Source organism: Eptatretus burgeri, chromosome 7, assembly GCF_056783735.1.
Source record: "Eptatretus burgeri isolate ZD-2024b chromosome 7, Ebu_testis_v1, whole genome shotgun sequence".
Classification (NCBI taxonomy): Eukaryota; Metazoa; Chordata; class Myxini; order Myxiniformes; family Myxinidae; genus Eptatretus; species Eptatretus burgeri.
In genome coordinates, this window is record NC_140967.1 from 86,873,725 (window position 1) to 86,887,079 (window position 13,355).

The 13,355-nt window shown below is 46.0% G+C and overlaps 3 protein-coding genes across 7 annotated transcripts in view; 2 read left to right on the forward strand and 1 right to left on the reverse strand.

The window, feature by feature from the left end:
• The window catches only part of LOC147023686 (protein FAM98A-like), a 31,912-nt gene extending 30,509 nt beyond the window's left edge, over positions 1–1,403 (forward strand). The window contains 1 exon segment of the mRNA XM_085889422.1: positions 3–1,403. Within this exon segment, the coding sequence (XP_085745548.1) occupies positions 3–469 (467 nt within the window). The 3' untranslated portion in view covers positions 470–1,403.
• The window catches only part of LOC147023685 (uncharacterized), a 77,316-nt gene extending 64,261 nt beyond the window's left edge, over positions 1–13,055 (reverse strand). The window contains exons 1-3 of the mRNA XM_085889418.1: positions 12,797–13,055; positions 12,449–12,630; positions 6,724–6,833 (exon numbers count right to left, since the gene is read on the reverse strand). Of these exons, the coding sequence (XP_085745544.1) occupies positions 6,724–6,751 (28 nt within the window). The 5' untranslated portion in view covers positions 6,752–6,833; positions 12,449–12,630; positions 12,797–13,055. The remainder of the gene's footprint in view (positions 1–6,723; positions 6,834–12,448; positions 12,631–12,796) is intronic.
• LOC147023687 (uncharacterized) overlaps positions 13,016–13,355 on the forward strand; it is a 39,959-nt gene continuing 39,619 nt past the window's right edge. For 4 of the 5 annotated variants that reach the window (XM_085889410.1, XM_085889411.1, XM_085889412.1 and 1 more), the window contains exon 1: positions 13,016–13,220. In XM_085889410.1, coding sequence (XP_085745536.1) covers positions 13,125–13,220 — 96 coding nt within the window. In that variant the 5' untranslated portion in view covers positions 13,016–13,124. The remainder of the gene's footprint in view (positions 13,221–13,355) is intronic. The other variant, XM_085889414.1, reaches the window with a different exon arrangement.

Sequence of the window (13,355 nt, forward strand, 5' to 3'; positions counted from 1 at the left end):
AAGGGGAGGTTATGGGGGTGGTGGACAAGGGGGAGGTTATGGGGGTGGTGGACGAGGGGGTCATTATGGGGGTGGTCCACAACGTGGCTCTGGGTATGGGAGTGAACATGGTGTATCCAGAGATGGTTACGGCAGTGGAGGTACTGGTTATGTACAACCTGGAGGAAGCTATGGAGGTCCTATGGGTGGTGGTGGTGGTGGTGGTGGTGGCACTCGTAACTATGAACCTAATTTTGGCCATAGAGAAGGAGGAGGATCTGGCAGTAATTATGGTGGGAGAAGAGGTGAAGGATACGGGAGAAGTGGAAGAGGTGAAAACTATTCACGTGGAAGGGGTCGAGGTGGACGAGGTTGGAGTGCAGGCCGTGGAGGCATGAATGCAAACCAAGGGCAGTTTGAACAATACTTTCAGCAGGGAGGCCATCAGTACAATCAGGCTGGTTTTGGTCAGGGCCAATACTCCAGCTGAACACTCTCAATATGCTTGAGTCTCTCCAAGGATCCCGCAACGCCATGAGAAGATTTTGACGATAAAGTCTTCTTTCATGCCTTGTTCATCTCGATAAACGCTTTTCGTGCATTCTCAATGAAATGTCATTGCAGTAATGCTTTATGTGAATGATAAGGAAAAGGTGTTTTCTTTCTTTCTTTCTTTTCATTGGTTATAATATAAACTCCTTCATTGTACAGCTCGTTCGGAGGAAAGCATAACTGATTTCGAGTAGCATGTTTTAATGTGCTCTTTCTCGAGAGCGTTGCTGTTGGACATTTTGAGAGGTATGGCTGATTTGGACGCAGCAGGTGCAATATTTACAGCAGCCGTTTTGGGATATTTCCATCGGTTTACTTGTGGAGCGGTTCTCATTGACGTCGCAGTGCAGGTGTGACTATTTGATGACCTTACAAGCGAAAGTGTTAGACCACATACATCTCTTCGCTGTACAAATGCTGATATTCAGTTCTTATTCGGCGTAGCATCTTCTGGGTGTTCTTTCCATTTTTTTCATCTGCTTGCCGTCTCGATCCTCCTTTGTCATTCACTCTTTATTGAGCTTTGGCTGTGTTGGGGCGGGGGAAGGGAGAGGATTCTTTTGCATTGGCCTCTGTCGTCTGCGGAGTGCTTTGCAGTATTGAATTGTCAGGTGTGCACGCACGCACACACTTGTGGGCCTATATTGCTGGGTTCTGGAAATGAAGCATGCGTACATTGATCAATGTACCGTTTTCTTCATTTCTCACACGTTTTTTTTTTTTTTAATCTCTTGGAGAATGTTTACATCCGGTGTATATTAAAACAAATTGCTACCTGAGGAAAATGCCAATGGCGTGCTGCCATTGCTTTCAGGACCCTGTTGCAGATTGCAATTATTGAAAAATAAAAGTTCCATGTGTTGAACACAATACATATTTCTTGTTTGTTGTTTTCTTGAGACTCTTCATGCTTTTTTCTTCCCCCACCCCTCATTGTCATCGTTTCACTTGCTATTCCACAAGTGAGATTTTTGTTTTTCTTCTGTTTCCATCGTCAAGGCTCTTGGAAGAGCTCGTACTAGTATACAGGATGGGGGGGGGGGGAGGAGGGAACACCAACATTGGAGTTGAAGAACAAGGTAGAGGGAGACTCGGCAAAATAAGGGATGGGGGGCAGGAAAAGATGCATGGGTAGACAATATGGATACAGAAGGAAACTCAGGAAGGAAAACTGGAAGTTGGAGGAGGCATGGGGGTTAACGAGGTTTTTTTTTTGAAGGGGTTTTGCTGCCAATATGAGACTGTGTTGCCAAAAACCGGTGTTGCCCAGTCCATTTTTTTGTTGGGGCCTAAAACACTTCCCCACACCTACGAAGGAATGGGGTCAGGGATCATTTAATATGACCTTTCACACAACTACAAGGGCTGAGGCAACATAGATTTTTTTTTTTTTAACAAACTTAACCCCCCCCCTCCCCCCCTTAAAAATTCCCCAGCACCCACTAATGAACCTCTGAAAGTTGCACGAAGATCTGTTCAGCCATCTTAGAAAAATGGTGACAGACACACAAATTCCTCTCTCATAGTACAAGAAACACCCGCTCCTTAAAGGGGGGGGGGGGAGTGACGGGTCGGGGGGGGGGAGTGACGGGTCGGGGGGGGGGAGTGACGGGTCGGTGGGGGGAGTGACGGGTCGGTGGGGGGAGTGACGGGTCGGGGGTGGGAGTGACGGGTCGGGGGTGGGAGTGACGGGTCGGGGGGGGAGTGACGGGTCGGGGGGGGAGTGACGGGTCGGGGGGGAGTGACGGGTCGGGGGGAGTGACGGGTCGGGGGGGAGTGACGGGTCGGGGGGGGAGTGACGGGTCGGGGGGGGGAGTGACGGGTCGGGGGGGAGTGACGGGTCGGGGGGGGGAGTGACGGGTCGGGGGGGGAGTGACGGGTCGGGGGGGAGTGACGGGTCGGGGGGGGGGGTGACGGGTCGGGGGTGGGGAGTGACGGGTCGGGGGGGAGTGACGGGTCGGGGGGGGGGAGTGACGGGTTGGAGGGGAGGGGTGCACAGGAAGTCATTCGTAAGTGCACGACCATGTGGATGGCTGTTTGTCAATACTCCTCTTTCGAGGCCTCAATTATTGTGGGGTTGGTGGGGGGAAAGCTTTGCACAAATCTTTCACAAACCGGCTGGCCAGGCCTGACCTGACATTTGACTAAATTTAAGGCAGGAACTTGTAATTTATTTTGGGTGCCACTGATAGCTCACCTACGGTACTCTTGGAAAAAGACATTGTGGGATCTTCAACTTCCACCAACTTGTACTGGCAGACTGGATGCCCAGTTTAACATCCATCCAACAGATGGCACACAATGATAAATCATGCCTTCTGTGAAACACTACGATGATGGTTCATAGCTGGGTTGAGATTCAAACCCAGGCCAGACAGCTTGGAGGCAAGTGTGTTATGGGGTTATGCGTCCAATTAAGGTCACAAATGGGCAGTGAAGGGTGTCAGTAGCAATATTGCGGTCAAAGTAAGACGGCATTGGGACTTGTGGACCTGGAGAAGGCCTACGACACTGTCTTGAGAGGGGCGGTGGTGATGGCAACACTGAGATGGATGGGAGGGCAGGAGGCAGAAATTAACTTGGTGGAAGGGATGTACAAGGGAACGAAGGGAAGAGTTTTGGTTGGTCCTGGGACATCTGAGGATTTCAGCGTTTGAGCCAGAGAAGTGCTCTCAGCCCACTCATGTTTATCATGGTGATGCAGCTGGTAAGCAGAAAGATGAGCTTGAAGGGTGGTATGGGGAGGATGCTGTATGTGGATCGTCGTTGGGAGATGCAGCAGGTACTGGAAGAGTGGAAGGAGGCATATGGGAAACGTGGGCTGAAGATGAGTATGGAGAAGACTGAGGTGATGTCAGTCAGGCAACAGTGGAAATAAATGAATGTCAGGTTAGAGGGGAGGGAGATAGGTTTGAGTATTTGGGGGGGTAGAACAGTGACTGGTGATGAAAAGTCTGAGGCAGAGGACGACTCGGGTGGGTGCGAATGCATGGAGGGAGTAATGGCAGACAGAAATATGTCGAGGAAATTGAATGGGAAGGTTCTGATGTCGTATCACGCCAGCTTACCTTTACGGTCTGAAGACGGTGGCACTGACAGAGGCTGCAGGTTTGTGAGAACTGGGTCAGGAGGATTGTGGGAGTGAAGAGGAGGAGAATTAATGAACTGAGGGATGAGTGGTGAAATGCTAGCTGAGATGGGCTGGACACTTGGTGTGGATGGGGGAAGAGAGAATGGCAAAGAGTGGTTAGGTTGAGGGAGTAAGGTTGGAGGAAAAGAGGTAGACCGGTTGAGACGGGAGGATTGTGTGAGGAGGGATATCGGTAAGGTGGGAGTGGTTGGAGAGTGGAGAGAATTGGCTGAGGAGAGGGAGGTGGAGGAGTGTCGTGGTCAAGATGGGGCAGAAGCGTGGTGCCATCATACCTCACCCCTTATAAAAGGAAGAGGTGGAGGAGAAGAATTCATGTACAGTTCACAAAATCTTACGGTTAGAAATATCAGACAGGTAATGTGATACTGTTAAAGATCAGGCGGTGGCAGGATTCCCGCACCCTACTCTTGACAGCCAAATGTTGAAGATTCGGCGTCACTTAACTTAACAGCACCACCGTCTCAGGGGTTATAACGCCGGCTGGTTTGGCACAGGTCTCAGGTCACGTGCCTCAGATCACGATACCAAAGTACACATACAAAAATCGAGCGAATTGTTCCTCAGCACGGCACAAACAAACTCAAAGCGGCAACTTTCATATGAATCAGCCAGATTTATTGGGGACACATCGGGGAACACAACACAAACAAAACATTCACAAACGATATAATTAATCTATAACCCGCTCTTAACTAGGGAGCTACGGATTACAGGTTTTGAAGGGAACCCTAGCGAGATAAACCTTAGACAACATGCAGACAAGACATAGAGTACTTGGTGATGCCTCATGGACGAGGGGAAAGTGTCAAAGGCACGAATGCAGCTCGTGACAAGCCGATGTCAACGGATTTGAGTGCCCAAGCTTGGACACTCCGCGTGGCAAGATGGCGGCGTCCTTTTGTCGCACCGCTCAGGCACCAGCCTCAGCGTGTTCAGCCCCCGTAAGGTCGACGGCACAAGAGCAGAAGATCCAGGTTGTGCTCCAGCTGGCTTTTCACAAGGTCCAGCATACAAATCCAGGCCTGGCCTGCTCACCAGACTTGGCCAAATCGGGGTGTTGGGTTCCGCAAGCGGATCCACGGGACCACAAGACATGTCGAGCCGCGCAGTGAGTTAGGGACAGTCAGAGGCTCTGTCACTGGACTCCGGATGAACCCGTCGATGACCTCGTCACAAAAGTCGATCACCGACTCCCCCATGCAGTTCCTCCTGCCTTCCTGGGGCTCGCTCCTCTCACGAAAGCCGATCCCAGACTCACCAAGCAGCCAGCCTCTTTTTACAGCCGATCGCAGACAGACACAGCCGTCCCTTATACAGCCGATCGGGACTCCACACTCAAGCAGTTACTCCCTTGCCTTCCTGTCGCTCGCCCTGGACACTCCCCCGGGGACCCGTGATTGGTCCATCGCTCGAGATTGCAGCTGCCCTCCACCAATCGGCTGCAGACACGTCTCGCCGACTGACTCTCAGAGCGCTGGGCGGGGCTAGTTCGGAGAGGGGAAAGAAAACGAAGCAAGGTGCCTCCTAGTCCACCACCACTGTACGAACACTGGATAGCCTGCTACACCTCCCGAGACACATACAACGTCCAAAAACCGAACAACCTGGCTAAACATGCATTTAAGGGGGGATCTGGGCTAATCCTATATTTAATAACACACTAAGGGCCATTTCGACAACAATACATCATTCATGCGTAAAGACTCATTTGAGCACCTGACCTGGAGGCCTAGCAATTTAAGACGGCTCCAATCCGTTAGTCTGTGGGCAACACGATAAGCATAGTATGCCTCAAGGACGTCGGCGGTGTTCTTCAATACCAATCAGCTTGTAGCGTGCTTGCCAAGTGGCTGAAGCACTCAAGCAAGCACTCCGTTGAATTGATTTGGGATAACAAGCTTCTTGGCAATGAAACACCCCTGGTTTGCTCCAAACTTTTCAGTTGCTGCTGAAATAAAATAAAATCTAACAGTAGCAACTGTTTAAAAAGGGAATCATACATTGCAAAGAATTGGCAGAATAGTTTATATTTCCAATGGGTGTAATAATTTTTACTTTCTCATGAAACGTCATGCTCAGCTGTACAATATCCACCTTAACATGGACTTCGTCCAAGGCGGAAATCCCTCGTGGGGGGGGGGGGGGAGGAGAGTCGCTACAACCTCCGTCATGTCAGCCTTCGTCCCCTTGGCAAGTTTGTTTGAAAATGGATAAGTAACGACAGAATGTATCTTGGTCAGACAGACAGACAGACAACCAAATTGCATATTTTAATACGATAATAGAGGAGGCAATTTTACCCCTTGCTTCACCGACGGATTGAATCAAAAGACAACATTTTGTACTTCACAAACATTCTACTATATTCACCCTATCCCAAGGACATCGTCCATCTTCTTGGAAATCAGCTGACATCACCTTAACGACTACAATTATTCCCATGTTCTTGCGGGGTTGGCCAGGGGTAAGTTTGGCTGGAGTCTCACGAACCGACTGGCCAGGCCTGAGGTTCGGCTAAGGTTGGGGCAGGAATGTGTAATTTGGCCAGGGTGCCAGCAAAACCTTGCCTACTCTTTGCGAAGAGCACTCTGGGATCTCTAACGTCCACCAACTAATGCCGGCAGATAGGACACAGTTTAACGTCCATCCGAGGGACGGCACACGCACTGATGAATCACCCAGCTGATGATGGCAGTTTATAGCTGGATCGAGATTCAAACCCAGGCTCCCAGACAGCTTAGCGATTGATTATGCGTACAGCTAAGCAATCCGAACAATCAGTCAATGTAATGTTCCAAGGCTTCGGTGGAGTAATGGTCAGAGTATCTGCTCCGAGTCTGGGAGGTCAGTGTGAAACCTTGGCCGAGTCACACCAAAGACTTTTAAAATGGTACCTTGCTGTTTCTTTCTTTGATGCTCAAATTTTAAAATGGATAAAGCACACGTTGATGCGTCACCTCCATGTGAAGCACCGAGATGACAGTTTATAGCTGGGCCAACATTCAAACAGGCTCGACAGATTAGAGGCGAGTGGTACGTACCTTGGGAACATTCTGTGACCCTCTTCATCAGCGAACCTTGCTGCTTAACCAGGGTCGCTCAGACAAAAATAAGCTATGATGGGTTTTCACTGCTTTTTTTCTTAAATTACCTGCAACAAGGAGAAATAAAGTTTATGAGAGACAAATATTACAAAGATGGATAGAAGTGCTACGTATAAAAAGCAAATTATACAACGCATCACAGAAACGAGCAACCTCTCTCTCTCTCTCTATTGAGTGCAGCCTGTGGCTGCTGGTTGCATCATTGGTTGGGACGCAGCTATGCCGCTGATGCAGTGTCCCCCTTACCAGTACACTGGTGCTCATTTTGCCGACCTTGGAAGGATGACAGGCTGAGTCAACCTCCTGGTGTATTTTAATTCAGCGGCCAACAGGGCTTGAACTCGGGACCCTAGGATCCCAAGCCACCACCAAGCCAACACCAGGCTTTACGAGCAACCTATTACAGTGTTACTATAGTAACTAGAAGGGCACTCAGTAGAGTGCATACCTCCACCATGCAATGCCCGATCCAATACATTTTTGAAATGTGCTGTACTGCCGGAACCCGCTATTCACGGACCCTGCATATTCGCGGGTCATAAAGTGTGAACTGGTTCAACATTCCCACTGTGTTTTTTGTTGTCTTTTTAAAAAATTATTAAATTTAATTATTTTTATTTTTTAAAAATTTTACCCCATGTACCCCTGCCCCATCCCTCTCCCTTCCACAGATCTCATGTCTATGTTCCCCACTGTTTTGTCCTTCCTTCTCCCACCCCTTTTGTCTCCTGCCCCCCCCCTTGTCTGTTCTGTGTTGGCTCTCATACGAGCCTCGACAATGTATGCAAAAAAAAAAAATTGACATTATGCTCTATATTGTTTTTGGCCTTATCTCTCAATGGTGAAGAATCACTTGTATTAAATAACTACAGTATCGAGATCCAGATTTAGATCTTCACCAAAATCAAATCAATTCGTCCTTGTCACACACCCAACCTCTCCACCAAGTTTAATCCGAATCCGTCCACAACTTTTTGAGATGTCCTGCACACAGACAGACAGAGAGGAGTGAAAACATAACCTCATTTACCTTCGGTGGCGGAGGTCAAAATTTGAATTACCATTGAAATTGATACAGCCAACATCACCTACGAAACCATCGTCGCTCCTATCCATGTATAGCGTGAGCAAAAACCACCGCTTTGCTGCAAAGCTCTGCGTTTTCAACCTCTGCTAAAAATGAGTGAAATGAAACTTTTTGAAAATTTCGAATTATTCTCACTCGCAGTAAAAGTTTAAACTTTTTTTTTTAAGATAAGAAGATGATTTGGAATAATGGTTACCACCGTGGGAGCTAGAACGATACAGTAAGAGAGAATTGGGGTGTTCTCCCCACCTTGAACCTCCTCCCCCAGATACACTACCCTGACAGAAACCATACTTGGGGTACCCTTCGGCAACATGCAAAATTTGGATGGATTTGGTTCGGTAATTTTTGAAGCAAATGTAAATAAATTCAGTTTTATCGTGTAGGTAACGTACCAAGCTGATAAATCGTAATTTCCAATCTTATAGATATTTTTTATGTAAATGTTTCAAACTCAGAGTGATAGCGAAGTCAATGGCGTACCATCGCAACTCCCCACGCTTCCCACCGAAAGCAAAGTTGAAAGATAGCAGAAAGTTCCACCGGGAATGACCAAATATCAAATGTTGAGTTAAATCTACCCCCCCTCCCCGTTTTGATTGACCCCTGTGATTTCAAGTCATCAACCAGAGGTGAAATCGCAAAAAAAAAAAAAAAAAAAAAAAAAAAAAAAAACTCATTACACATTTCATGCATCCCTCAATGTTGACATCACAAACAAAGTTTCATTATCTCTGCCACAAGGTGAAGGAGGTTATGTTTTCACCCCTCTCTGCCTGTCTGTGTGTTTGTGTGTGCGCAGGATATCTCAAAAAGTTGTGGACCGATTCCGATGAAATATGGTGGGCAGGTTGTGGGTGTGTGACCACGATGAATTGATTCGATTTTGGTGAAGATCCGAATCCGAATCTGGATTTGAGAAATATTTAATTCTGAAAGTGATTCTTCACCATTGAGTAAGAGGACCAAAAACGATGCATAGCATGATATCTCAACAGGACAAATGTGTCCAAGAGCAGCGTCCTAAAGGTTTTGTCGGCTAAAAAAAAAAAAAAAAAAAAAACTTCCGATATTTCGTCACGTGCCTTGATTAAGCCAATAGCGAGACCCGTCATAGTGTATTTACGAAATATAGTGTATTTATGAAATATAGTGTATTTACAAAATTACAATACACATTAAATGGAATAATCTTTAAATAGTAACGTGAACTTTTCGAAACTTTAAAGCAAATGTCCGAATATATTTAAAAGTTCATGATAGACGCTCTCAAAAGGCACCCTCAATGCGAGGATGTGTACAGCTGCTTAGTATTTAAGGAGATCCGGATCGTGTATATAAAGGAGCCGAGTCCTAATATAAAGGTTTTGTCTTCACAAGAAGAAGAAGAAGAACGTCGAGCGTTCTTAGAGCAGCGTTCGCTACGCGAGACGCTGCTAAAAATGTATTGGACCAGATATGTTCTTGTGTATCAGGCATTACGTGGCGGAGGTATGCGCTCTACCGAATGTCCTTCTCGTTTTAAAATGTGCCTGTAATTGCATTTTTCAGTTTTTGACCCTGCCATAAGATGGCAGGGCTCCAAAATGACACTGCTCCAGCACCTTCTTGCTATGTGGTGATCATCACTGCAAGGTTTGGTGAATTTCTAAAAAAAAAGTTCAGGAGGAACTAGGTGGAACCTCGCACGATGGACAGAGCCGATTACAATAGCCCCCTGTTTTTTTTTCAAAAATCATGGGGATAACGATTTAAAATAACGGGTTTAAAATAATGGGGGATGTTCTATTTCCGATCAGCTTGCCAAGCCCACCATCCCTTATCTCCCGCTGCGTAGGAGTGCTTGCTTGAGTGCTTAAGCCACTTGGTGAGCACTCGACAAGATTATGACCTTCACCACCGAAACTGAACAGAGGTTTTGTTTTCACCCGTCTGTCTGTGAACAATACATCTCAAAAAGTTGTGGACGGATTCAGACGAAACTTGGTCGACAGGTGTGCGACAATGACGAGATGATGAGACTTTTGTGAAGGTTCGAATCCAGATCCTCCAGGGTGACCACAATGTCTTATCACCCCTTGTAAAAGATTGTGACATTTCCTTTTATCATATTAGCTGACGACACTGAAGGGTTCTACAAGGCATCCCGCATACATTTGCAATACTCTTACTTTATTACACACGAGCAGAGCCGACTCCTCACTTTGCTGATGGACCAATTTGTCGTCCTGTTTGCCAAAAATCTTTAGGGTGAGGAGGACAAATTTACCCGTGCATCGAGTGATTTAACCCTTCCCCCAACCCCCCTCCAGGTCCCTCTCCCTCACCCTTCCCCATTCGTCCTGATGTCCCTTCCCGCTAGATATTTTACAGCATATGACACAAGCCTTAAGTGTCCAGTGTCACTGTGCTCCATCATTGTCATTACAGAGACTAATTTTCTGTCATGTTCTGCGGAACATCTTCCGGAGCACTGACAGCCCGTTGTTCAATGGTTATGTTCACTCAATCTCGAAAAAGGAAGACAATGAATGTCACAGTATTTACAAGGGGTGACCAAGACATTGCAGTCACCCTCGACAATTATTTAACTGATCCTTCATCATTGAGTGATGGGACGAAAACAGATTATATTATATATATAACTAAAACTCTCATCTTGTATGTATGTATGTATGTATGTATGTATGTATGTATGTATGTATGTATGTATGTATGTATGTTCCTGTAATACAGCCAAAACGGTACAGAATAGCGCAAAAATTTTAGGGCCACCTTACTTACCATTCTCCTGCGGTGTGCAGTCTCAAGTTTCGTTCAAATCGGGCAAAGAAAACATTATTAAACAAGAGCTCAAGTGAGCACAATATACACCCGAACAAGAAGGTATATACAGAATTGTGCTACTACATGGAAAACAGCATCTTGGTTGCCATGGCAACCACTTTAGATGACGAACGTATATCGCGACACACCGTCTCCACAGTCTGTACCTATGTACCAAATATGAAACGTGAAAATTGAAAACTTTGGGAGTTAGAGTGGGGACAGGAACGGACGGACGACCGGTATCACATAATACGCCCCGATATTATATATATATATATATATATATATATATATATATATATATATATATATATATATATATATATATATCGGGTGTATAAAAATCAATTCCCGATTCAGTTAAGTACTCTTCGGGAGAATTTGTTCAATGCAAACCTCGGTGGTATAGTTCGCTGGAACTTTTTATTTTATTTTTTTGAAATGTTTGTTTTCTGAACCGCTGTCACACCGGGAACCCAACGTTTAGATCGTGGATCGTCTAACGCAGCGTTTCTCAACCTTTTTTTGTCCCACGCCCCACCATGATTGGAGACACTACAGTATATACGACATACGTATTCAAAAGGCTTTATCAAAACTTTATTCAATTGCTACTCACTTCAACGGGAGCCCTGCCCTTGACGCTGGCTGCAGATTTGTTTGATTCGAGGAACCAATTTTGTCAGTTGAAAATTTGAAAGTGCAAAGCTATGAGAGCGATCGTATATCGATTCATCAATTCTGAATCCTCATGGAACCCACCAAAATATTGCCACGCCCCACCTTGAGAAACACTGGTCTAGTGTATATGATGTCCCGCGAGGAGGAGTGATGCAAGGGACACATCGGCCATTTTGGAGTTAATGCCATATAGCACTATTTTAACCCTCACCCTATCATCCGAGCACGTCTCTTACACCAAAACTCCACCCGAAAATGAAATAGGGCTGAAAGTCTCGTGAAAAAAAAAACTAAGCCTCGTTTGGCTGGATGCTATTTCGAGGAGGAATGTTGTAAGCGCCCAAGGAAATCTTCCTTGGCGGGAGGCGGCGTGGTGCAGCGTGACCATTATTACCATTGTTCTCGTAACTATAACTATTAACGAGTTTTGGCACTACCATAACACACGGTTACCCTTCCATGACCAGTAACAATCGGTTTTTAGTATTGTACTTCACTACAATCATGGAAAATAGTGCTTTGGTTAACATGTAAACCACCTGTTTATAATGTAAAATTTGGTACCCTAGTGGGGGGGGGGGGGTTTGGTTTTTTTCCTCCTCATTACACGATCAGCTTCGGCTTGAAACAAGGATCCTTGTGGTTTTTAAAGGATGTTTCTATTTATAACGATAACGAAATTACAGCGTTTGAAGTTGTGCAAACTCTGACTTGGATTTCTGTCGTTTTTTGAAAAAATGTCGCTTACATCACTCCTCCTCGCGGGGGGGGGGGGGCCTCATATTATATATATATATATATATATATATATATATATATATATATATATATATATATATATATATATATATATATATATATATATATATATGGGATATTTCAAAAAGTTAAAAAGTTATGGACGGATTTGGACGAAACTTGATGGATGGGTTAGGGTGTGTGTGTGTGTGTGTGTGGGTGTGTGTGTGTGGGTGTGTGTGTGGGGGGGGGGGACTGGTATGTGAATGACAAATTCATTTTAATTGAGCAAAAATAAATAAATAAATAAATAAATAAATAACTTACCAGCACGGAAGCCGCAACTACCATCAGATGAGGAGTCGTGTCCGTTGAAAGATCGTCCTTGACCTTGGCTTGTGGTCCGACGTTGAACACGCTTCATCAAGCACACAGGTCGCAGGATGCGATGGTCACGTGTTGTGATGGTCACGTGTTAATAACGGTTTAAATGTACCACTGACCTGTTACTGGGCGGTTTGAAAAAAAAACAGTTGGGAATTAATACGAGTTACTGAGTAAGAACGTAGAAGGCGCGTAAGGCAGATTTAGGGTGCGCAATGGTTACCAACCTATGGTTCTTCATGCGCACGATCTTTTTAAATACTGAGCGTCAAGCAAGTAAACAGCACGTACCATTTCTGAAGCCTTTGATTTGGCTCACGAAACCGACATTAAAAGTCCCAGATGCAGAAGAGACCTCCAAACCGTTCGGTCCAAGCTGTAACAGGATCGGATTGGAAGGAGGCGGAGCCAGCCAGAGTCAACTAGAATTTTGAATCTCTCCAACCAATGGAAATCGTCCGTACACAGTTCCGTGACTCGCCAGCCAATCAGAATCGGCTGCGGCTGACCAATCGCGTCGAAGCGTGTGGACGAGAGCCGTGAGCCGCGGAGATTTGAAACGCCATTGTCGTTGAAGCGAAGTTTTACTCCTTCATCCGTCCCGAATCACGCTGGAGTCATGCATGATGCGGGATCGAGGATCGTGGTCCAGGAATTGAAAGCGTACGGGATCAAAGTCAAGGTGAAAACCGTCGGAGGAGGAGCTCTCCCGCAGGTCGGTCCGAGTGACTTGTTCTTGTTTTGTTCTTCATCTCAATCTGGCACCGGCTTGGCGACGCCATCTCTGGCCGTACTCGAACAAACAAAGCGACGGACACGGTTTCTTTTCCTTCAGCTGTTGAGAAGTTCA